Consider the following 24477-nt stretch of genomic DNA (forward strand, 5'->3'; position numbering starts at 1 on the left):
TACTGTGTATTGGCTCCAAGGCAGAAGAGTGGTAAGGGCTAGGCAATGGGGGTCAAGTGACTTGCCCAGGGTCACACAACTGGGAAGTGTCTGAGGCCAGATTTGAACCTAGGACCTCCCGTCTCTAGGCCTGACTCTCAATCCACTGAGCCACCCAGCTCCCCCCAGTGACAATCTTTTGATGAAACAATTTTTAAAAATAGGAGAGTACCAAAATCCATATAGAACTGAAATGCAGAGAGAGCATTTTTAAAATTATTATGTAAAATTTAACAATTATTATTTGGAAAAATGACTTTGACCCTTGGAAAAGATGTCACTCTAAAGAGATAGATTTGACAGTCATCTTCATAGAAGTAATACCTCAAAATATGGAAGTCAATGACATTATACTAAGATGATATTCCACCAATGAATCTAACCCAATCTCTAATAATAGCCTTGAAGGGGGAAAAAATTATAGAAATTGTCTCCAGGGGGCAATACAATTAAGTTTCCTACAATTAAAGCTAAATTAAAATAGAATAATAGTGAGCTCCCCATCATAGGAAATCTTCAAGAGAAAGCTAGAAGACCAATTTTGTATAATGTAAAAGGTTCAGGAATGGGTTGGACTAGACAACCTCTAGGCTTCTAATTCTAGATGCTTTAATTCTAAGTAATTTTACTGATTAATAAATAGGTCAATTTCAGACTGGAGGATATTTCTAGTATCATGCCCCAGGGCTTTCCTTTGATTAACTATTTTAACAACAACTTAGATGATGTCAGAAAATTAAGTCTGCATTTTTATCACACTTGTAAATGACCCAAATCTGGGAGGATTGATTGATATCTTAGATAGTAAAATCAAGACTCAATAGGCTAAAATCATATATCAAAATTCAAAAGATGAAAATTAACTTGGATAGATGTAAATTTTTATTGAATGTAACTTTCATTGTATTGTGATCCCAAAAAGGGTACATTTAAGATTTCTGCTTTTCTGAATTTGTTTGTGAGGTTTTTATATCCTAACCTATAGTCAGTTTTTTTGAAGGTACATTGTACAACTAAGAAATAGATATACACCTTTCTATTCCCATTCAATATTCTCCAGAGGTCTGCAATTTTCTAAAATTCTATTCCTTTATTTTGTGGTTAGATTTATTCAGATCTAAGACTGTAAACTGAAGTTCCCTCATTGTAGTTTTACTCTTAATTTGCTCAAGTAACTCAATTAACTTGTCCTTCAAAAATCTAAATGCTATGCCATATGGTGCATATATATTCACTATTAATATTAATTCATTGTCTATAGTACCTAATAGAAAAATAAAGTTCCCTGGTTATCACTTTTAATTAAACCTATTTTAGCTTTTACTTTGACTGAGATCTTGATAGAAACCCCCAGTCTTTTTCACTTCTGCTGAAGCATAATTGATTCTCCTCCAGTTCCTTATTTTAATTCTCTGTGTATCTCTCTGTTTCAAGTATAAATAGCATATTGTTAGATTCTGATTTTTAATGCCTTCTGCTATTCTCTTCCATTTTATGAGTGCATTCATTCCATTCACATTCACAACTAATGTTGTGTACCCTCCTCCACTGTATTCTTTTGTTTCCTTTTCTTTTTACCTCTATACTGTCATCAAGTCTATTTTGCTTTCAAACACTCTCTCTTAATCTTATCCTCCTCTTTCTTTTTGTCTCTTTCCCTCTTATTGTCTGCACCCAACTGTGTACATGTATATTCTTCCTTTCTTGAATCAAGTCAAATGAAAGTGAAGTTCAAGCATTTTCCCACTCTTTCTCTTCTCCCCATTGTACAAACTCTTCCTTGTGCACCTCATTTATTTGAGATAATTTTATCCATTCTTCTCTCCTTCCTTTTCCCAATGCATCCTACTTTCTCATCCTTTATTCCTCTCTTTTAAGACCATTATAATTTAATAAACTCCACAATCAAGTCATCTCTCTATGAAGACTGTTTTTAACTACTTCATATCACACATGATGATATAGTTCTTAGGGGTAACATATGTCATATTCCCATATAGCAATATAAACAATTTAATCTTCTTTACTCACTAATGATTTCTCAACCCTGTTTGCCTGTTTATTTTCTCTTAATTCTTGTGTTTGAATGTCATATTTCTTTTCAATTGTGAATGCTTGAAAGTTCACCATTTCATTAAATATCCATTTTTACCTCTCTAGGATCATACTCAGTTTTGCTTGGTAGGTTATTCTTTGTTTAGGTCCTAGCTCTTCAGTGTTCCAGAATGTCATATTCTATGTCCTCTATTCATTTTTAGTGATAGCTATAAAAATCTTACATGATCCTAACTATGACTTCTTAATATTTGTATTTGCTTTCTAGACCCTTGTAATAGTTTCTCTTTGACCTAGGCTCTTTAGATTTTGTCTATAATATTCTTGGAAGTTTTAATTTTTGAGGTTCTTTCAGGACATGCTCACTTTGGTATATAGAACCTCTGGTTCTGAGATATCTGGGCAGTTTTCTTTTATAATTTTTTTGAAAAATATTGTCTTTCATCTTTATTTGTGGCAAATTTAGTGACTTAAATGATCTTTCCTTAATCTGTTTCATAGGTCAGTTTTTCTTAAATGAGATATTTTAGATTTTCCTTTATTCTAACTCTTTTGAATTTCTTTTTATTGCTTTGTTTTTATATCTTATGGCTTTCAACTGGCCAATTCTGTTTCTTAAGAAGCTATTTTCTTCAGTATTTTTTGCCTCATAATGTTAATAGTTTTCCTTTTAAAATTACCTTGTATAGTTCTAATTTCTTTTCCAAGGTTTTCCTCTCACTCTTATTCCACTAAATTTTTTATGCTTTTTTATCTCTTTCTTTACTCATTCTAGGAAATTTTACTGGGCTTGTGTTCAAACTGAATTTTTCTTTGAGAGTTTGTTTTGTATATTTTTCTTCTGAGCCTGTGACTTGAACTTCCTTATTACCATCACAGTTTTTATGCTCAAATTATTTTTTAGTTGTTTCTTATTTTTTTCATCCTACTTCTTGCCTTTGAACTTTATATTAGAGTTGGACTCCACTCACAGAATGAGATGGAAAGGACATTTCCCCTGAGTTTATTCTATTATAACAGTCTTCTAACTTCTGCTACTGCTCAGTCTGGGAACCTATACACTTTTAGAGCTTCTAAAGTGGTGTGATCTGAGAAAAGATCTCTTCAATACCCTCCTAATCTCCTTACATAGATAGAGCCCCAGATCCCTTGTGACTTTACTCACTCTTTGCCCCCAGGGAGCTGTGACCCAAAACTTGATAATGAACAATGGAGCTTCCAGCTGGCATCTGTTCTTGCCACCAATGGTAGTAGAGAGAGATCTCTTTCTCCCAGATATTAAGTTCTCTTACTATCCCTGGACACCAGGTTGCACTATGCCACTGCTGCTTGTGCCATAGCCTGGCACCATTACCACTCTATTGTAGTATACTACTAGCCAGTCCTTATCTCACTGTCTCGAGCATTCTCTATTTTCCTAACCTGCTATGCAACTTTTTCTTGACTTTCATATTCAGAACTTGGTTTGGCTGATTTTTTTAAGTAATTATGAAAAAAAAAGGTTTTGGGGAAATTGCAGCAAAGTTACTGAATACTCACTCTTGCTAATTTGGAAATTTATGAAAAAACACTTAGAGAAAATTATTTTTATACAGCATGGCTCTCTGGGAGGCACATGAGGAAAAGCTAGAGGGGGAAATTTAGGCGATAAAAAAGTATCAATATTTTAAAAGGAAACGACATAGGGGCTTAAATTGACTATAAGTTCAATTTTTATTAAGAAGTATGTTGGCTATCCAAAAAACTAATTTCCTTCCTGGCCTCTACACCACCAAAATTTTTTCTACTACACAGGGTAAATTATACCAACTAGATATACATTCCCACATATCCTTTCCTCTCTGGGTTTTTATGATTACTGTTTTCTCTCTTGGTTCTCCTTCTGACCTGGCCAATCACTCACTACCCACTCTTATTGCAAGATGATGGGGATACATATACAAAAAGAGAAATTTTGAATCCAACACTCTTTTTTACTACAAAATTCTGTCACTCTATCTTCAATCCCAGACCTTGTTAATGCCCGTCTGACTTTCAGCAAGTCACTTAAACTGTCTCAGTTTCCTCATCTGTAAAATAAAAGACTTAGATTAGATGACCTTTAAATTCCCTTCTCACTCAAAATTCCATGATCCTATACAAAGTAATAAACCTGGAACAGTGAAATGATAGTCAATGGAGTTGCCATATCCTTCATAAAGACTTTCTTCAACACTCCAGTTGATAGTTTCTCTTCAAGTGCTGCTGTACACTTCAGTTGTCTTATCTCTGTATAGTCTATAAAGTTCATAACAGCAGGACTCTATCTTTAATCCTGAGTCCAAAATTTCAAGGTGATTACATTATGTTGAAAGAGGCTGCATATTGACATATCACACTGTAAAAGAAAAAACTCAAAGAAAATATATGGGAAAATATACCAGAAGATATGCGGAGCTATATTCCTCTTTTGCATATACTTTTATACCTGATTAAACTCTCTCAATACCCCAAACTCTAAATACATACAGAATATCTTCATTTAGCCAGTTTACTGGTATCTTCTATTCAAAATGTCCCAAAGGCATCTTATTATTTTCCCCTCTATACCAATTTCTTCTGAATTCACAGTTCTTATCATTGGGACCAAAAATTACCTCGCATGTATTAAATCTTGGGGTTGTCAAATCAGTTACCAAGTTCTCTTGATTCCATCTCTTCCATCAGGCCCCTGATCCCTATTCCCATTACCACTACTCTAGTACAAGGACTCATTAGCACTTGTTATGGCAATTTCAACAACTTCAGAAAAGGTCATCCTGCCTTTATTGTCTTACCTTCAATCTTTACCTTCAATCCATCCTTTCTCTCCCTATAGGATGATTTTTTTTTCTTTTGCATAGATCTTGTTACAACAATTCTTAGTTTAAAATCTTCAGTGATTTATAAAATATATTAAATGAATTCCTCATAATATGGTCACCTCACAAGAAATCTTCAAGCAGAAACTATATAAATACTTCTCAGAGTAATAAGATATCCTCTGACTAGATAGTCAACTCTCTGAGGTTCTATGGTGGTACTCTACCTTTCAGATTCATCTAAGACAATTTTCAAGGATACATGCTATGTTCCAGCTAAATTAGACTACACTTTACTCCTTGAGCATATCCTGTGATTTCTTGCTTCTATAATTTCCTATTCACACAAGAACCCATGTATGTAATTTTCATCTCCCTGTCTTCAAGTACTATTCATCTCTTAACATCATATTCCAATGATACATCCTTTTTTTTATTTTTTAACCTTTACCTTCTGCCTTAGAACTGAGAAGAGAAGTAAGGGCTGAGCAATGGGGGTTAAGTGACTTGCTCAAGATCACACAGCTAGGATATTTCTGAGGCCAGATTTGAACCTAGGATCTCCTGTCTCTAGGCCTGACTCTCAGTCCATTGAGTCCAGCTGCCCTACTACCTTTTTTCAAAGAGTTCCCTTATCGCTTAGCTATTGATAATTGCCTTCCCTCATGAAATATTGTTTTAAATTTATCTCTCTGTTATGTCTCTATTAAACTATAAATTCCAGGAAATAGTGACTTGTCTAGTCCAAATTCCATCTCTCACATATAATTGTAGAAGGCATTGGTTTAAATTTCAGCTCTGCTACTTACCGTTTGCATGATGTGGGTCTCAGTTTCTTCATCTGTAAATGAGGAGCTTTGACTAGACGGCTTCCAGATCTAAATTTATAACCCTATGGTTTTTTACTATACTCTATACATACAGATTCCTGATAAGTATTTGTTGAATTGAATGGAATAACTAACTTTCATGTAGCATTTAATAAAAAATATTTTTCCTAACAGTTTTCTGAGGCAAAAATACCAACATTACCTTCATTGTATAGCTGAGAGAGGCTAAATGACTTGACTATTATCACATGACTATTAGGGTTAGGATTCAGATGTTGAGTACAGGTACTCTAATTTCAACGCCATTATTACAAAAGAAGAGGCCTGGTGGAAGAGCAAAGGGAAGGGCTTTGGGCAGCCAAAGGGGTGTTTAAGAGAACTTGTGCCTTGAAGGAATTCTGACACAGAGAAAGAAGGCACAAGAGTAGAGAAGTGCAGAACTAACTTTTGGATTTTGCCTGGGTCCAGTCTTATTTACTCTCCTAATCCCAAAGACAAGAAGAATAAAATGTATAACATCAAATGAAACTTGTCATGTCAAGTCCTTGTCCACATTTATCCCATCTTTCTCAGCTCTTGACCCTATTTGTTCCTGGATTAGTTGGGCCAACTTCTCTAATCTTGGAAGTAACAGGAGTCACTTTCACCAGTCTCCTAATGCACCATCAAAGGATATACTTTAGAACAGTAGTCCTCCAAATATGGTCTGTAGACCCTTAGGGTTCCCCTGAGACCCTGTTGTGATGTCAAAATTAGCTTCAAAATAAGATTTTTTATTTGCCTAGCCTATAGAATATTGGCTTCTTGATGGCAGAGACTATCTTTTGCCTCTTTTTGTATCCCCAGGGCATGGTATTTAATAAATATCTATTGATTGACTGATTATTAAACTATCTCTCCATTTTCCAACTACATATATGTGTCCAAATTTCTTCATAGACTTCAACCAAAATAATATATCTCAATATATTGAATGTAGAAGCAGATATGAAAATTCAACTATCTTCTTTTAATCTAGACATTAGAGAGATTTGTAAAAATATGTTGCTGAATTTTTTTGGGAAATGTTACTTTTCACTAAAAATTCTAATTATGATAACATGTAATGGGGTTTTCATTACTATTTTTAAATGAATAAGTATTTTGTAATTTTGTTTTAGTTTCTAATACAGTAAATGTTGATAAGTAAAACCTATACAAACAACATTAATTCTGTTGTTCTGGAAAAATTTTTAAGAGTCTAAAGGGATCCTGAGGCCAAAAAATTTTTGAGAAATTCCATTTTAGAAGAATAGATGCAGGCATGGTTATGGACAAAAAATAGTATATCTATGAAAATTTTATTTTATGAGATAACTAGGGTTACTAGTACTGGCTTCTATCTGCAACCTCCCTATCCATGTCCATTCCTTTTTTCCTAGGACTCCATAAGAAACTTTTCTGTCTTTTCTGTCCAAAACTAGGGTAGAGTTACTTATGAGCAGATGGACTCCAAGGGAAGAAAGCAGACCTGAAAAGAGTTTGGCAAGCCTTCATACCAGAGATGCTAGTCTTCCCTGTACAAGTTCCTTAGTATTGTTTGCTAACTCCACAATGGCACACTTACATAGATATATAGATGAAGCTCTTGAGCTTTCCCAGGCACCAATGGAGAAAGCAAGCCTCTGTGCTCACTCCTACACTTTTTAGCAAAATGTTTGCAGTGATGTTAGATGCCTTCAATAAGGACACAAAGGGAATCCAGATCAGCTACCACACTAACTGTAAATTCTTTATTTAACTTGAAAAGGCTAAAAGTCAAGACTAAAGTGGAAGGAGTTGGTGCAAAACTTTCAATTTAAAGATGGCTATGCATTTAGTGTAGTCTTTCAGCCTGAGATGGCATAAAACATGAATCAAATCTCTGCCATTTGTGCTAATTTTGGCCTGAAAATTAATGCTAAGAAAACAGAGATTCCCTACCAACCAGCATTGCATCATCCATATGTGGAACCATCATTTACAGCAAATAGAGAAATTGTAAATGCTGTAGATAAATTCATTTTTCTTGGCAGTATGCTTTCCAGGGATATACAAATAGATGATGAAGTTGATACCCACATTGCCAGAGTTAGCTCAGTGTTTGGGAGGCTCAGAAAGAAAACATGGGAAAGAAGAATGCCTACTAAATTGAAAGTCTACAGCATCTTTGTGCTGGCTTCATTGTTGTGTGCCTGTGAAACTTGGACAGTATACCAGGGCCATGCCAGGAGACTCAATGTTTTCTTACTGAATTGTTTTAGGAATATTCTAAAAATTACCTGGCAAGATAAGATCCCAGACACTGGCATACTTTCTTAACTTAAGGGCCAAGAATTCAAACTCTGTTATAGAAAGTGCAATTGCAATGGTCCCATTTGTTGTTCAAATGCCAAATATATGTTTGCCTAAAAGATCATTTTACAGAAAACTCATATAAAGCAGTTGCTTACACCAAGGTCTGAAGTGATACAAGGACATTCTAAAGTTCTCTCTGAAGAACTTTGGTATCAACTGTGAGGCATGGAAAGCACTTACAGGGGTCCATCTTGTGTGGCATACCCACATCAAAGAAGGCACTGTGTCCTATGAACAATGCAGTATTTCAGTAACTCAAAAGGAATATAAGATCTGCAAATATAGAGACATTTCCATCCCAAATGTCCATATGGGCTATTTGTGCTCAACCTGTAGTAGAACTTTCTGATCTCATACCAATCAGGCATAGTTGAACACACTGGACATTGGCCCTAACATAGTGATGCCATTTTGGTTCCCTTCAAGTGTGGACAACAATAATCTAAGTTATTTATTCATCTTACATAGTCATTCAGATCCTCAAAGTAAAAGAAAGGATGGCATTAATGAGCAAAACTGAAAGGTATAATTCTTTTTTATTGTTAGGAATAGATACTTGTGGAAATGACAGTTTTAAAGGTTACTAATTTGGGGGCAATATGCCTTAAAGCTCCAAACACATTTTTCATTATTAAATATTGCTAGAGTCTGTCCATAAAAGGAAACCGAGGTCCATAGGCACTGTGACTAACTCTAGATCATAGAGTTAGTAAAGTTAGTATTTGAGTTAGAAAGGCAGCATTGTGTAAAGCTGGGAAGAATTCCTGAAAGGGAGTCAACAGACCTCAAATTGAACAGGGGATCTGCCACTTACTATCAAACCTTTGGCTTTTCACAACCTTTTTCTGTCTCTTTTTCCTTATTGTTTAAAATGAAGGACTAAGTAGATGACCTCTAAGGTCCTTTCTTCTAGCTTTAAATTGAGGTTCATATCCTTGGCTGCAAAGCGAAATGAGCTGATTCTTCTACTCCAAGCTGCCACTTTAAAGTTGGAAGACTTTTCAAACTGACAGAATCCCCTTTTAAATAGACACATCCCTTAGAAGAGTGGTACCTTCAGTCCGTTATTAGATAACATTGCTCAGAACAGTGGAGACAAAGCATAGAGCATAAGAAGAGTATTTGTGCAAAAATGACCTAAGAAAGAGTGTGGTTCCCTCTGAGGTAGTCCAAATTATCCAGCAAGAAGCAAAAGGAACAAATTATTTGCTTATTGGCAAAGAAAGAATAAGGAGGCAGTTGGGTAGCACAGAGGATAGAGTGTCAGGAGGGAAGTTGTGAGGATTTGTGTTCAAATCTTGCCTCATACACATCCTAGATGCGTGACCCTGAACGAGTCACTTAACCCTGATTGCCTACCCATTAGCCTCTTCTATGTTAGAACTGATACCAAAATAAGGATTTAAAATAAATAAATAATAAGGGAAATTGGTATTTCTGGGGTGTTGGTTTATCAAAACAATGGCTTAAAATGGGAGCTAAAAATCATAAATATAATTGGCTAACTTTTATGTTCTAAAAATTCTAATATTTATTTTTTTTCATTTAGCAAATCATTAGTTTGAGCAAATCACCCAAGTCAAGGGCTAGTGGATCATCTTAACTTTTTTTGGAGCTGACTGACAATTAATTAGCTTTTGCATGACTATCTCCCATCCCTATCTATCATGGTTAATTCTAGATCAAATAAGAAAGAAGAGTATTAGTTATCTAATAGCTTAGTTTCTTGTAAAGAGTTAGAGAGAGAGATTTAATTAAGGAGCCATGTTTCTGAAATAAATTGACCAAGGATTTTTGCATTCAGAGGTCAGAGATTTGGGAAGAGAAACTTTAAGGTCATTGTGCTTAATTCTTTTGTTTTACAGATAAGGAAAGTGAAGCTTGGGATCATTCAGTTAATATCTAAGACCAACTCTATTTATTTTCTAAAATTTTATCTTATTTGTTCATTTTTAGCATTTAAAAAAAATTTTGAGTTCTAAATTCTCTCCTTCCCTCTTACTCCTATACCATCATTGAGAAAGTGAGCAATATTATAGCAATTACATATATAAAATCATAAAGAACATATTTCTATATTAGCCATGTCACCAAAAAACAAAAAATAAAAATAAAGAGAGCCAAAAATTTTATCTTTCAATTTGTATCCAGAGTTTATCAGTTCTCTCTCTGGAGGTAGATACCATTTTTCATTGGGAGCCTTCAGAATTGTCCTGGATCAGTGTACTGGTCTGAGTGTCTTAAGTCTTTTAGTTGACCATCATTTCCATATTGCTATGTATAATGATCTCTTAGTTATACTCATTTCACTCTGCATCAGTTCACACAGTTCTTTCCAAGTCTTTAAAAAACTCATTCCTCATTTTTTCTTATAGCACAATTGTATTCTATCACATTCATACATCACAAATTGCTTAGCCATTTCCCAGTTGATGAGGATCTCCTTGATTTACAATTCTTTACTACCATGAAAAATAGCTGCTATAAACTGTTTTGTACATGTAAGTCCTTTTTCTTTTATCTTTTTGGAATTCTGTATTGCTGGGTCAAAGAATATGCATAGTTTTATAGCCCCTTAGGCAAAGTTCCAAATGTTCTCTAGAATGGTTGGACCACTTCATAACTCCATGAGCAATGCATGTGTCCCCATTTTCCCCCATCCTCTCCAGAATTTATTATTTTCCTTTTTTTTTGTTATGTTAGCTGATAGGTGTTAGATGGTACTTTAGAGTTGTTTTAATATACATTTCTCCAAACACTAATGATTTCAAGCTTTTTTATATGACTACAAATAACTTTTATTTTTTATTTTGAAAACTCTTCATGCCCTTTGACCATTTACTAATTGGGAAAAACTCATTTTTGTAGTTTTGACTCAATTCCCTCTATGTTGGGAATATTGCCTTTGTCAGAGAAACTTGCTTTTTTATTATTATTTCTTCATCTATGGTACCTTTTAGCAAAATGTAGTTTCCCTGGTTATCTGTTTTAATTAGATCTGTTTTTTATTTTTCTTTGTCCGAGGTCATAATTGATATCCTTGCCTTTTTTTCACTTAAGTTGAAACAAAATAGATTCTGCTTCATTCTCTTAAATCTATATGTATGTCTTTCTGTTTTAAGTGTATATCTTGTAAGCAACAAATAGTTAGATTATTGTTTCTAATCCATTCTGCTATCCATTTCCACTTAAGGTGAGTTGACCTATTCACAATTGCAATTAAGATTGTTAATTATATATTTCACTTTACCTTATTTCCTCCTGGTTATCCTTCTCCTTTTTCCCTTTCTCTTTTTACATTGTCCTTCCTCAAAAGTCTGTTTTGCTTTTGACAACTGCCTTCCTTAATCTTCCCTACTTTTTATCATCCTCTCCTTCTATCATCCCTTTCTCCTCTTACTGTGTATGTGCATACATCCATATATATATACTAGAAATAGAAATATATATATATATTTCTCATATCTATATGAAAAAGAGGGAGAGATTGATCCCTCTTGGAACTAATTCAGGTGAGAGTGATGTTCAAGCTTTGCTCATCATACTTATTTCCCCCTTCTCTGTTAAAATTTATTCCTTGTGTACCTCTTTTATATGAGATTTCCATCTTCTTCATTCTGTCTTCTCCCAGTGCATTCCTCTTTGCCACCTCTTCATTTTTTTAAGATCATCATAGCATAAATGACTCTATGCCCTTTGTCCATGCAGAGTTTTTTGTCCTGACTAATAATATTAAAGTCCTTAAGAGTCACGTGCATCAGCTTCTTATTGGAAATGTAAACTATTTAACCTTATTGAGCTCATCAAGTTTTGTTTTTCACATTTGACTTTTTATGCTTCTGTTGAGTCTTGTGTTTGAATGACATATTTCCTATTCACTTCTAGACTTTTCATCAAGAAAGCTTGAAAGTTCTCTATTTCATTAAATTACAATTCCCATCCCAACCCCCACCAAAATATTACACTCAGTGGTTCTGGGTAGATTATTCTTTGTTGTAATCCTAGATCCTTTGCCTTATAGAATATTATATCCCAAGTCTTCTACTCCTTTAATGTGAAAACTGCTACACCTTCTGTTATCAGACTGTGGCTCTACAGTATTTGTATTGTTTCTTTCTGGCTGCATGCTATATTTTGTCCTTGGTCTATTTGCTTAGCACATTCTTTCAGTTTCTTTGGTTCTGAGATATCAGGGAAGTTTTCTTTTATAATTTTTTGAAAGATGATGTCTATGATTTTTTTATCATGGCTCTAAAGTAATCCAGAAATGCTTACATTATCTCTTCTCAAAGTTTTTCAGGTAAATTGTTTTTCCAAAGAGATGTATTGCCTTTTCTATTTTTTACCATTCTTTTTACTTTGTTTTTATTGTTTCTTGATGACTTGTGGAGTCTTTAGCTTCCACTTGTCTATTTCTATTTTTTTTATTATATTCTTCAAAGAATTTTTGTACCTCTCTTTCCATTTGGCCAAATATGCTTTTTTTAAAAGTAATTTCCTTTATTAAGTTTTTGTGCCTCCTTTTATTATTTGGTCAATTCTGGTTTTTGAGTTATTTTATGCTAGTTTCATTATTTTTTGCATTACTCATTTCTTTCCCCCATTTTTGTGCTACCAGTCATCTTTTTCTTGAACTCTTCCAGGAATTCTTGTTGATCTTGTTCCACTTTGTATTTTTTTTCTTTGATGTTTAACTTGTAGCTCTTTTCACATTGTCATCTTCTACTGAGTTTGTCTTTTTCTTCCAGGTTACCACAGAAGATATTTATGGTCAACTTCTTTTGTTGTTGTTGTTGTTGTTTGCTCATTTATTGATTTTGAACTTCATGTTCAAGTTGGACTCTGCTCACCTTGTGGTGAGGAGGTACTGTTCCAAACTTTAGTTTTTTTAATCCTGTTGTTTTCCAAACTAGTTCTAGGGGTCTTCATTGCTTCCATAAGTGGTGAGATTTGAGGAGAGATGTGGTCACTGTTCTCTTGGTCTATTTTGTGGTCTTTATCCAAGGAGGAGTCCTGTTTCCCTACAACCAATAGGGTGTTCCTTTGTAGTCCTGGAACTGTGACCCAAAACTGCATATGAGCAATAGAGTTGTTCATATCCTGCTCCCAGTGTCAGATCTAGGTCTCCTGTAACCTTTTTCTGACCAGTACCTTATCCTGTTGTTACCTTTGGATTGAGAGCTCCAGAAACTGCTATTGTAGCTGTCACAGCTGCTTCTGAGACTTACTCCCAGTGTTGGGCTTTAGAGGGACCCCATTTCAGTGTCACAGACCTCTCCTACTCAGGTCTTAAGTTGAATTGGGCAGCAAAAAGTTTCACCCTTACCTTTTGTTGGCTCTACTATGCCATAATTTGATCTGAAGTGTTATTTTAAAGTTGTTTAGAGGGAAATCTTGATAGAGTTCTACTGAATACTACCTTTACTCTTCCATCTTGACTTCACTTACAAGTATTTTGGCTCTGACTGCAATTGTCCTAAGACCAATTTTAATGATATTTTTCCTGACTTGAAGTCCTATGCTCTAGCTACCACAAAGAAAATTAAAGAAGCATATGATCATTCAAAAACTACACCTGAAGAAAAAAGGTATTCTGTGTGGACAATTCTTTGGCTCCACTATATGAAATAAACTTACACGCCACTATTCTTGGATCTGCTTGAATTTTTCTGCGGAAAATGTTCAGTCACTTAAAACAGCCAGCCTTGCTATTCTTTCCCAAAATCTGGCCTTGCAGAAGTTGACATTAAGGACATACCTACTGGAAACTAGGTGATTCCAAACCACCCCCTCATATCTCCCCATCATAAGGTAAAGTTTGCCATTCTATAGTTCACTGATAAAAATAGAAAGAATAACTCAGTCTTCTAGACTGGAATTTGGAAATTCCCAGAAACATGTTACTATCTCATACTTATATAGTCTCATAAGGTTTTCACAAAGAGTATTTCACAACAAGTCTGTGAGATAGTTACTACAGTCATTGTACCAATTTTTAAAACTGAAGGATCATAGATTATAGCTGGAAATTTAGAGGTCGCATATAAAAGGAAATGGATTCAAAGAGGTTAAATGGCTTGGTCACTCATCAAATAGCTGGTGTTTGAGACAGGATTCTAAGACAGGCCTCTTGACACCAAGGTCAGTGACCTTTTTCTTTATACCACCCTAGGGCAGTTAAGGTAGCATCTCGTTATCCTTTGCCTTTGTCAAAGAGCAGGCCACTCATCAACAAAACCACAAAATCTCTTATCACTAGAATTGTATTTTGTTTGCTGACTGGCATTCAGGTATAGCTAGGAAGTTTCAAAACAGAGTCCCTTGGCTTTCCCTTCCCATTCCCACATTCATATGACAAATCATTCTGGAGGAATAGCTGAATCAAATGTTGTTGAGCTTCTCCACTCCTTGTGTCAAATCATTGTCCTGCTGACCCCTTACAGAATTCCTGCTTCCCAAAGAAGCTAAAAACTACAGTAAAGGCAATTTAAAGTATCAGAAAGTATCCTTATTGGTAAACAGATAGCAGATTAATACAGACGTGTCATTCAAGAAATACAAAGTACTGCACCCTCGTATCCTTTCCCATCCAGCTATAAACAACATTGACCTGACTCAGAGGGAAAACTCTCCAAAGTCCAAGTCCTGGGATGGACTTTTCACAAAATAGATGCCATAGATCCCTGTTGTGCTATCTTGGCTGCATATAGTGTTTTTAAATCGTTTCATAATATACAAAATAACAAAAGGAACACTGAAAACCACCACAAAAGTACAGAAAAAAAAAACCAAACAAACTTCAAGTAGACCAAGAAAAGCATTGGAGGCAAGTAGGACTGTGCATGCAGTGAAAAAAAGAAAGAAAGAAAGAAAGCATTTTATAACCTTATATTTGAGGGGCAAAATGTACAAAATACTGAGCAAAGAGCAGGAAATATCTGGGTTCAAATCCAGTCTCAGTCACTTCTGTGTGACCCAGGGCAAATCATTTAACTTCTTTTGGCCTGAGTTCCTCATCTGTAAAATGAGAGTATTCAACAAGATGGTCTCTAAGGTCCTTTCCAGCTCTCATTATAGGATTTTATGATCTGAGGGTATTTTCTCTTTAAATAACTATAAAAGAGAAAATGCAAAAATGTCAGCAGGATATGCATTTTCCCTCTGCTTAGAAAGGGGAATTCAGGATTATTTGATTAAAAAGTTATTATTGGGGCAGCTGGGTGGCTCTGTGAATTGAGAGTCAGGCCCAGAGACAGGAGGTTCTGGGTTCAAATGTAACCTCAGATACTTCCTACCTGTGTGACCATATGGGCAAGTCACATAAGCCTCATTGCCTAGCCCTTAGCACTCTTCTGCCTTGGAACCAATACACAATATTGATTCCAAGACAGAAGGCAAGGTTTATAAATCAATAAATCAAACAAAGTTATTACTACTAATAACACCCTTAATTTTGCCAGGGAACAGTAATAGACATCAATCAGGACTGTGTTTTTGATAATGTTATTAATTTTTGGTAATGACTATGATGATGATCATAACATGTTCCAGGAAAGAGACTAAGCCTAGCATTTTCTAGAGCAACCAGACTTCTGGAGGTCCCACTTCCATACTTTTACAGACTTCTAAGTGGAGAGATTTGATAAACTCAAGATTTATTGAAGACTCGGGCAGGGATCTGAGACCTGAGAAAGGAAAAGAGGTCAATTCCCTTTAGCTTCTCCTGCCATCACAGCATCATGGACAGCAGTCGCAGTTTTCTGGTACTTATTGGATCAGACTTTTTGCCTCTTAACCTCCCTTCCCAAATATTTGCCCCTGGGGTCTCATCGCCTTTACACACTTCCTGTAGATTTAACTGGTCTCTTTCTGGGTGTCTGATTCTGGAACTCGAAAAGGAAAAGAGAGAGAAACGATTGGCTCTTCCTGCCCTCTGAAATTTGTTCAGTCCCAGAGAAAGGACCACTACAACTCCTTTACCCAGAGGGCAAAGTTTATACAACCCTAAACACTGCCCGGGCTGCTCCCATCTGTAATTCTCTAGCCTAAGGGCATGAATGTGTTTCGCTACCCACCGTTCAGAAATCTTTCCTAGCCTTTCCTTTCCCCTGGGGAGTCTTTTCAATCACTTTAAGAATTTGCTTTAGGACGCCCCAAAGTGGCGTCATGACTTCAGATTTGGAAGTTTCGAGTATCCGTTCTTTAAGGTTCCCCTTTTCCACTCGTGGACTTGACTGTTTTTCTGCTCCGGTTTCCCTTGCTTAGTTGAGATCCTCGAGAGATTGCTTTCCCAATTGAGAAAGATGTCCGGGAGCAGGAAATCAGCCTTAGGCCGTGGGAGAAAACAGCTCTCCAGACAGTGTCGTGAAGCTCTAGCAGCTAGAAAAGCCAGGGAGCTGGTGTTTCCGCCTGTGGTGGGGTAGGAACGGGACGAGAAAATCACTTCACTGGCTCCTTACTTATTGGCTTCTTAGTCTGTATTCTACATGTCGCTCTTGCTCCAATCAGAAACATTGCAGTGTTTGAAAATTATTGTGAAAGTAAGTGTATTTTAATTTAAACATGAGGATTGGGAAAAGTACATTTGAAGCAACCTAGGAGAGGAGGGAAAAGGAGAGGGGGGCCAAGAAGAGAGTGGGGACAAAGAAAATTCGTCCTGTTATTGGAAAGAGCTAATGATCAGAACAAGATTTTCAAGACTCACTGGCAGGCGTAATGATGACAAAGATCCTGCTCAAGACTGTTGCCGGTGAAAACTTTCAGATTCATGAACACATATGGTCTCCACAACGTTGTTATCCCCACTTCATTTGTGAAGGAACTGAGTTCGCTAAAGATTGTTTGAGTTCACCCAAGGTCGCATCTCTAGTAAAAGAGCAGAAATGGGACTAGTATCCAATGTCGAGACTCTTCCGTGACCCAGTACTAATTTGGTTTGGATCAACTGAGGCAAAGTAGACTTTGGTCCTGAGCAAAGTCTGGTAGGATTGGACAATTCGCACTGACTCTCCGAAAGGAGCTCAAGTACTCCGAGACAGTTTCCCCAGGACACCTTTGAGAATTGAGTGCAAGATGACTTACGTTCGGGGGGGTGGGAGGGAGCAGCATGTTTTCCGGTCGTTAGTATAAATGTGCCGAAGGGACCTGTTCTCCAAACTTCCTGGGGGCTGGAGAAGCGTTCCCTACTCCTAGGTAACTGCCAATCCCAGAAAACAGCAACGGGGAAACAGGAGCACAGATGGAAAAGTTGGGTGCATTATGGGGCCAGAAGAGAGAGGAAGAGCGCAAGCTTGGATATGGGGGTAAACAAGAGAGAAGAGTGGAAGTGACAATGCTCAGAGAAACAGGTTCTAAATAGAGAAGGCTTCACTTGAAGTAAAGTCTCTTCCTAGCGTTCAGGACCCCCTTCGCGCTGGTTGGCGGTCGGAAAGGCGACCAAGAAAGTTGCAGTAGGCTTCGCTCAGGATTTCCCTCCTTCCCTCTTCCCTTGCCTCCCCCTCCATCCCTGTCTCATCCTCCCTGTCTCATCCTCCCTGCCCCCCCCTCCCCTAGCCCAGAAAACCGCCCAAGGGAAGCAACTGAGCTCTGCCGTTAGGAAGACTACAGCCAGTTTATACTGGGCCGGGGGAGTGGAGTTGGTGGGGTGGGGGGTGGGGCGGGGCGAGGCGGCGGATAGGGATGCTGTTATCAGTCTTGCATCTGTCGTAAATCAATCTTATCGGTCATATCCACCCCCACCCCCCACCCCCATTCTCCTCCCTCCAAGACCTTCTGCGCTCCCAGGAACAGCCCTGGTTGCGATATTGAAACTAATTGTCAAAGAGTAGCTGAAGTGGACCCAATCCAAGAATGACTGTGACATCACCCTACGCTGGCTAGGGGTAAGTGCCACTGCGGAAGGGGGAGGGGGGTAGAGGAGTTCACTGGAAAGTGTGGGAATCATTAATTCCCTGTAGGATCTGTGACAAAAAGGTTGTGTCTTCAACTCCTTGACCAAAATTAAGCTGGCACTATCAGCTTGGGGAGGATGGAGGTCACCAGAGACACAAGGGTGGAGTTCAGAGGTAACTTAAAAGCTCACTCCTGCGAAGGGTCAGAGAAAGCATCAAAGGGGGGGGGGGGGGAATAAAACACCCAGAGAAGGTACCTTCCTCCCCAGAATCCTTATAAAATCAGGGCATACTGGACTCCAAGATTGGGGCGGAGTGGGGGAGTGGGGGTGAGGGGAAATGTAGGTGGGGATGCAAAGTGCACTCTAACACACAGGTTTTGTAGCATTGATCTCTATCAACACCCCGAAGAGTTTCTGATGATGCTATATAAAGGGCTGCAAATGTTTAGTGGCACAGTGCTCCCGTTCTTGTGGTGTGTAAATTAATCTAGAATAGCATTTTTAAAGCGATATTAGAGACTAATCTGTTTCTTCCCAATATTTGCGGGATCACTGCCCTTTATTAAAGCTTGCCAATTACACCTAGAATAATGAGCTCACCCACCATATCTGTGTATAACAGATAATCTGTTCACATCCCTCCGAGTGCGTGAGTACAACATAAGTAGCAGGTGGTGCCTGAAGCACTTTGAAAGCTATACAGGTGAATGGACCTTAAATCATTTCTCCTTTCCCCTTTTGCCCTGACGCCAAATGAACGAACTTATTGCACGGAAACGCAAAGGATGGGGAAGGGAAGCTAAGGCATCTGGGGAAATAATGTGGGTGAAGAGGAATACAAAGGCTGTACATCTGCTCCCTAGGCGTATATATGTATGCATAGCAGAAAATGCCTAGGTGTGGGCAAGTAGAGAATCGAGAGCAGAAAATGCCTTCTCTGAGCTAGAGCGCCTGGGAAATAAATAGACCTTACCTAATAGAGCCAAAAATGGGCATCTTATCTACACTGCACAGTCTTTAAGGCTTCCCTATTCGCGTCTGAGATTTCCTATTTTGCTACAGCACACATCAAACTCACAGAAATCTCTCATCCACTCTTTCTATCCGTGTAACTGTCTCCTCATCTTCCGAGAGACTGACCGTTCCTTACTAATTCAAAGTCGGGACAAATTCCGAATCGGGGTTTTCTGGTGGCAGAGGAGGAAATGCAAAGTTTCCCCCTATACGTTGTTGCCCTAAATGCGGTTTTTAATGTAAAAAGAAAACCTCTCAAAAGGAAAAACATTCCAAGGTATGCGAAGCGGGTGGACCAATCTCTTTTTAAGCAGCCTGGTGCAAAAAGCCAGTAAACCCTTAACCAACTGAGGTCCCACCGGACCCAAGACAATTGTTTCCATTTAATAAATATTTTCCCCAAGGGCATTTCACATTAGGCAGGCAATTATTCAAAGGAAACAGGCAGGCAGGTTGATTCTTCAGGGTTATTTAGTGCTTTTTACCCAGAGAATTACCATCTATTGAAAAAATAATAATAATAACAGTCACCCTTTGGTTCAAAGACGTCTGACAGTAGGAGCGCAACCTTATGAAGGGTTGTGTGGCATAAAAGCCAAGTACAAAGTACCATTGCTCAGAAAAGATTATGAAGGTAAAAGGCTCTCTGTTGCTGGCTTAAACCCCATCAAATTAATCAAAGGGTAGTGTTGGGTTTCAATATTTTGTTCCAATTTAGAAGGGGTAGAGAGGGGAAACCAGTTTTCTTTTTTTAAAACTCAAGCTGGAGAAAACTAGTATTGTAAAGTCAAACCTTCTTCTCAGTTAATAACAGATTGTTTTCATCTTTAGCAAATAGTCATAGCTTCGGGGCTTTTTTTTTTTTAAGCTTTACACTGAATCTGGCTTCTGATGGTCCACCAGGTGTCTATGTGGAAACGAAATCTCCTGTGCCCCAGCTCTGAGATTTGGGCCACTTTTTTGCTGGGTTCCTACTCAGCTCTTCAGCTGGGGGGGGTACAGGTGGCGCGGAGAGGCGAAAGGAGTGCGGAAAGAATAATGAGGAACTGGGACAGGAGAAGGGGACTGTAGGGTTAAGATTGAGTAGAAGCTACAACAAGTTGATTTCAAATCTTACTCTCATTTTAACTTAGAAGGGGTCGTTGACAGGTGTGTGTGTGTGTGTGTGTGTGTGTGTGTGTGTGTGTGTGTGTGTGTGTGTGTTGTAGGAGGGAGGTGAGAGGAATGCTCTTTTCATTTGAGATGCTGTCCAATTTATAAGCATATATCAACCTCCTGCTACTCCTCCCCCGCTTTTGTCCCACCCTCCTATTCTTTGTATTTTAAGTAGTATTTATTCCCTATACCCTGGAAATAAAGCAAGAAGGCGCGAAGAGTCATATTTGCTGCTAATAGCGCAATAGTGCAATGTCTACCAAGTCTTCCCTTTAATCCTCTGTACTTAATTCTCTCTCTCTCTCTCTCTCTCTCTCTCTCTCTCTCTCTCTCTCTCTCTCTCTCTCTCTCTCTCTCTCTCTCTCTCTCTCTCTCTCTCCCTCCCTCTCTCTCTCTCTCTCTCCCCCCCCCCTCCTCTGTCTTTTGCCCATCCTCATTCCTCCTCCCTCCCTCTGCTTCTCGCTTTTCTCCTATATTCTTTCTTTTAAGGTATTCTCTCTCTGCCTCTCTCATGCTGATTGGGTGTTCAGGTTAGGGAGTCAACGCCCCACGATTATGTCAGATTGCGTGCAGTCCCAAGCAACCTCGCCTTTGAACTTCACCGCTTTTGGCTCGTATTCATCAGACTTCCCTCATTCTCAGCCAGGTGCTTTGCAAGGCTAGACATCTCCAGGAAAAGAAAAGAAAAGAAAAAAGAAAGAAAGAAAAGAGAGAGAAGGGGAGCTTCCTCAGGCTCACATATACAAATACTTGAAAGCTTAATCACTGAGACCTCAAATACTTCTGGATCTTTTTGCTTTTTTCCCCCTCACCCCTCTCTTCACACTCTGTTTACATTCTCCTCCCTCTTCCACCCCCCACCCGGCCTCCCATCCCTACCCCCACCCCCAGAGAAGGACGCTTCTGAAAGGACTGGATTTGCTGAAGAACTGGTATGATTAGCTGAGCATTTTGGGGGAGTATTTTGGGGGCTTCCTTTGACCCCCCTCCCCCTCCCTCGATTCAAGAAGGCAAGAGGACGTTAGGAGAAAGGAGAGAGAGGAAGAGAGTGAGAGGAGAGAAAGACTGAGAGACTATTTCTGATCACTCAAGAAACTCCTATTTCCCCTTTTCCCCAGCCTACGGGACCATGTCTAAACCCACCGACCATATCAAGAGACCCATGAATGCATTCATGGTATGGTCCCGGGGCCAAAGACGGAAGATGGCCCAGGAGAACCCTAAGATGCACAACTCGGAGATCAGCAAACGTCTAGGGGCCGAGTGGAAACTGCTCTCAGAAGCGGAGAAGCGCCCCTACATTGACGAGGCCAAGAGGCTTCGCGCTCAGCACATGAAGGAACACCCGGACTACAAGTATCGGCCGCGACGTAAACCCAAGAACCTGCTCAAGAAGGACAGGTACGTCTTCCCTTTACCTTACCTCGGAGAAACTGATCCCCTCAAGGCAGCCGGCCTGCCCGTGGGGACCACGGACAGTCTCCTCGGCTCTCCCGAGAAAGCCAGGGCGTTCCTGCCCCCCACTTCGGCACCTTACTCCCTCCTGGACCCCAGTCAGTTTAGTTCCAGCGCCATCCAGAAGATGACTGAGGTCCCTCACACCTTGGCGACCAGCACGCTGCCGTACGCGTCCACCTTGGGCTACCAAAATGGGGCTTTTGGCAGTCTCAGCTGCCCCAGCCAGCACACCCATACCCACCCGTCCCCTACCAACCCGGGCTATGTGGTGCCCTGTAACTGTACTGCCTGGTCGGCGTCCAGTTTGCAGCCCCCTGTTGCCTACATCCTCTTTCCCGGCATGACCAAGACTGGAATAGACCCTTATTCTTCAGCCCACGCAACGGCTATGTAACCCCCTTGATCCCCACCCTGCTCCCATCTTCGTCCCCCTCCCCGGACCTATCCCTGCCGAAAAGCAGTCGGACCACTTTGGGATTCGGGGGCAGGGATGGGGTGGCTGGGGGTTGCATGTATTATCCGCCCTATGCCCCCTTGCCCTTCCAGTCCACCTGAGCCACTGGCGCCCGCTGCCAACTCTGTTTCAAGGGCGAGGACTCCTCTGTAACCACAGAAATTTGGCGGATCCAAACACCAGCCGGGCCCCCCCTTACAACTTTTTCTTTCTTCACCTGAGTGTGAAAGGAGGAAGGGAAAGGGGGGGGGAGGGATTCCTCCCAAGATTCAAGGCTCAGACAGGTGCCAGAAACTTGAAAGTGTTTTGACAACCACGCACCCCCAACCCCCAAACAAACAAAAACAAACCTTTGACTGGACCCCCTTTGGACAAAAGAGTAGGCAATTTCGCTTTTATTTATGTTCTCTTCTATATTCTCGGATGTGCTTTGGACTTTAATCTTCCAGGCCCTGGTATTATATATATAGAAATATACATATATTTTTTTTTTCTTTTGCACACTAAAGACAGAAATTAGCCGTGTCATAGCTGTGTTTGCCATCAGACAGGACTAGGCGCCATTTGCTTTCCATGTCAGAATTTTAAACGGCTTAAAAGTTTAAAACTACACAAGAAGGAAATATTTCTATTTCAAACCATGATATGATAGTGTTTGCTTCTTTAAATGAAAATTAAAAGAACCCACATAGTCTTTAAATTTGTGTGAACCAGTGCAGCTAGACCTAAGTTTACTTTAGACAGAACGTTGGGTTATGAAGTCAGGATGTAGAATCATAAAGATTTTTTTAAAAGCAAAAAAAAAAATCCTAAGTGGTCATTGAAATATGTTTTTGACGATGTCTTGGAAAAGAAAATGTACCCAGAAGGATTTTACCTCGTTACTCTGTTCATTTGTTGAACAAAGACATTTTGAATAAAGACAATCTGTCCTCAAAAAATAACCTGTGGTGTTCATACAGTCTGAGATGTAGTGTTTGCCCAGACCCTCCCTGTCCTCCACAACCTTAGAGTCTAAAATTTAGAGACTAAGTAGATTTAGACTGAGGGATGCTCAGGTCTAGTATCTTAGATAATCTCTCTATGTATATGTCTATATATGGAAAGTGTATTCACATGTTTATAAACTTAGTGGAAAGAAAGGTAGCAAGTATCAAACATTATAGTTTTTGTTTTGTTTTGTTTTTCTTTCTCATAGGGACTCCCTATACATTTGGAATTGTCTTCTCTTTCATGGTCATGGTAGAAAAAGATCTCTGCTCTTCCCTATATGCATCTGGGATGGGCTTTACCTAAGAGTGGTTCTAAAGCTCTGGTCAAGGGATGTGTATATATTTTTAAAAAGTCAAAGTCAAGAGTTGGTTGCCACAATAAATCAATGGGGAAAGTAGAAGAAAAACACACTTCTGGGGGGAAAATATTCCTGGCATCTTTTCAGTGACAGTGGGATTTAAGTTTAATGTGCATGGCAAAAGAAAAGGATTAAAGAACTTTCTGTACCATTTAAAAATTTCACCATGACTCTTCTTCCTTGGAATTTTCACTTGTCTTGAGCATCTGAGTAAAAAGTCTGATGGACCCCACCAATGGCCTGATACCATCTTTACAGAATCATGTGGCATGTCCTTTAGGGAGACAACCTAAGAAGTTCTTGAGTGTAAAAAAAAGCAAAGACAAGGAAGGAAGGAAGGAAGGAAGGAAGGAAGGAAGGAAGGAAGGAAGGAAGGAAGGAAGGAAGGAAGGAAGGAAGGAAGGAAGGAAGGAAGGAAGGAAGGAAGGAAGGAAGGAAGGAAGGAAGGAAGGAAAGAAAAAAGAAGGAAAAAAGGAAGGAAGGGAAAAAAAGAAGGAAAAAGGAAGGAAGGATGGAGAGAGAGAGAGAGAGAGAGAGAGAGAGAGAGAGAGAGAGAGAGAGAGAGAGAGAGAGAGAGAGATTGAAGCAGTTTCTGTGCAAATGCTTTTTATTTCCCCTTGGGTCTTTATCCCAAGGTGACTGTTTTCTAGCAATATTTAGAGGAAAGGGGGATGATTCCACATCCCTACCTTCCGGTCTACTTAAACAGGAACCTGAACCTCCTTTTGCTCCACACACACTCCTAGGCTTTTCCATCACCATAACTGTAGCAACATTATCAATCCCACCCCCCACCCCCAACCAGGATGTAAGTCTTTTGCATGGCATTTAATCTAGGAAAGCCAGGAGAGAAGGAAGAAAGTGTGTGTGTGTGTGTGTGTGTGTGTGTGTGTGTGTGTGTGTGTGTGTGTGTGTGTGTTTGGTGATGGGGGTGGGGGTTCTTGTTTAGGTTTTTTCTTTGTGTTGTTGTTATGTTATGTGTGTGTTTCCAAGGGGGTTGATATCTGGAGGTG

At 39.0% G+C, this 24477-nt stretch overlaps 1 protein-coding gene across 1 annotated transcript; it reads left to right on the forward strand.

Annotated features, from left to right (window-relative positions):
- The first annotated feature begins 17958 nt into the window (after positions 1-17958).
- On the forward strand, positions 17959-23054 carry SOX14 (SRY-box transcription factor 14). Its single transcript, XM_007493921.2, has 2 exons — positions 17959-18021; positions 21320-23054. Exon 2 carries the CDS (start codon positions 21331-21333, stop codon positions 22051-22053), a length of 723 nt encoding a protein of 240 aa, XP_007493983.1. The 5' UTR covers positions 17959-18021; positions 21320-21330; the 3' UTR covers positions 22054-23054.
- Positions 23055-24477: the final 1423 nt, after the last annotated feature.

The sequence above is a fragment of the Monodelphis domestica genome, chromosome 4 (genome assembly GCF_027887165.1).
Source record: "Monodelphis domestica isolate mMonDom1 chromosome 4, mMonDom1.pri, whole genome shotgun sequence".
NCBI lineage: Eukaryota > Metazoa > Chordata > Mammalia > Didelphimorphia > Didelphidae > Monodelphis > Monodelphis domestica.

Excerpts from the sequence above, each read along its gene's own strand:
- SOX14 (XM_007493921.2), top strand. The coding sequence starts at position 21,331 with ATGTCTAAACCCACCGACCATATCAAGAGACCCATGAATGCATTCATG.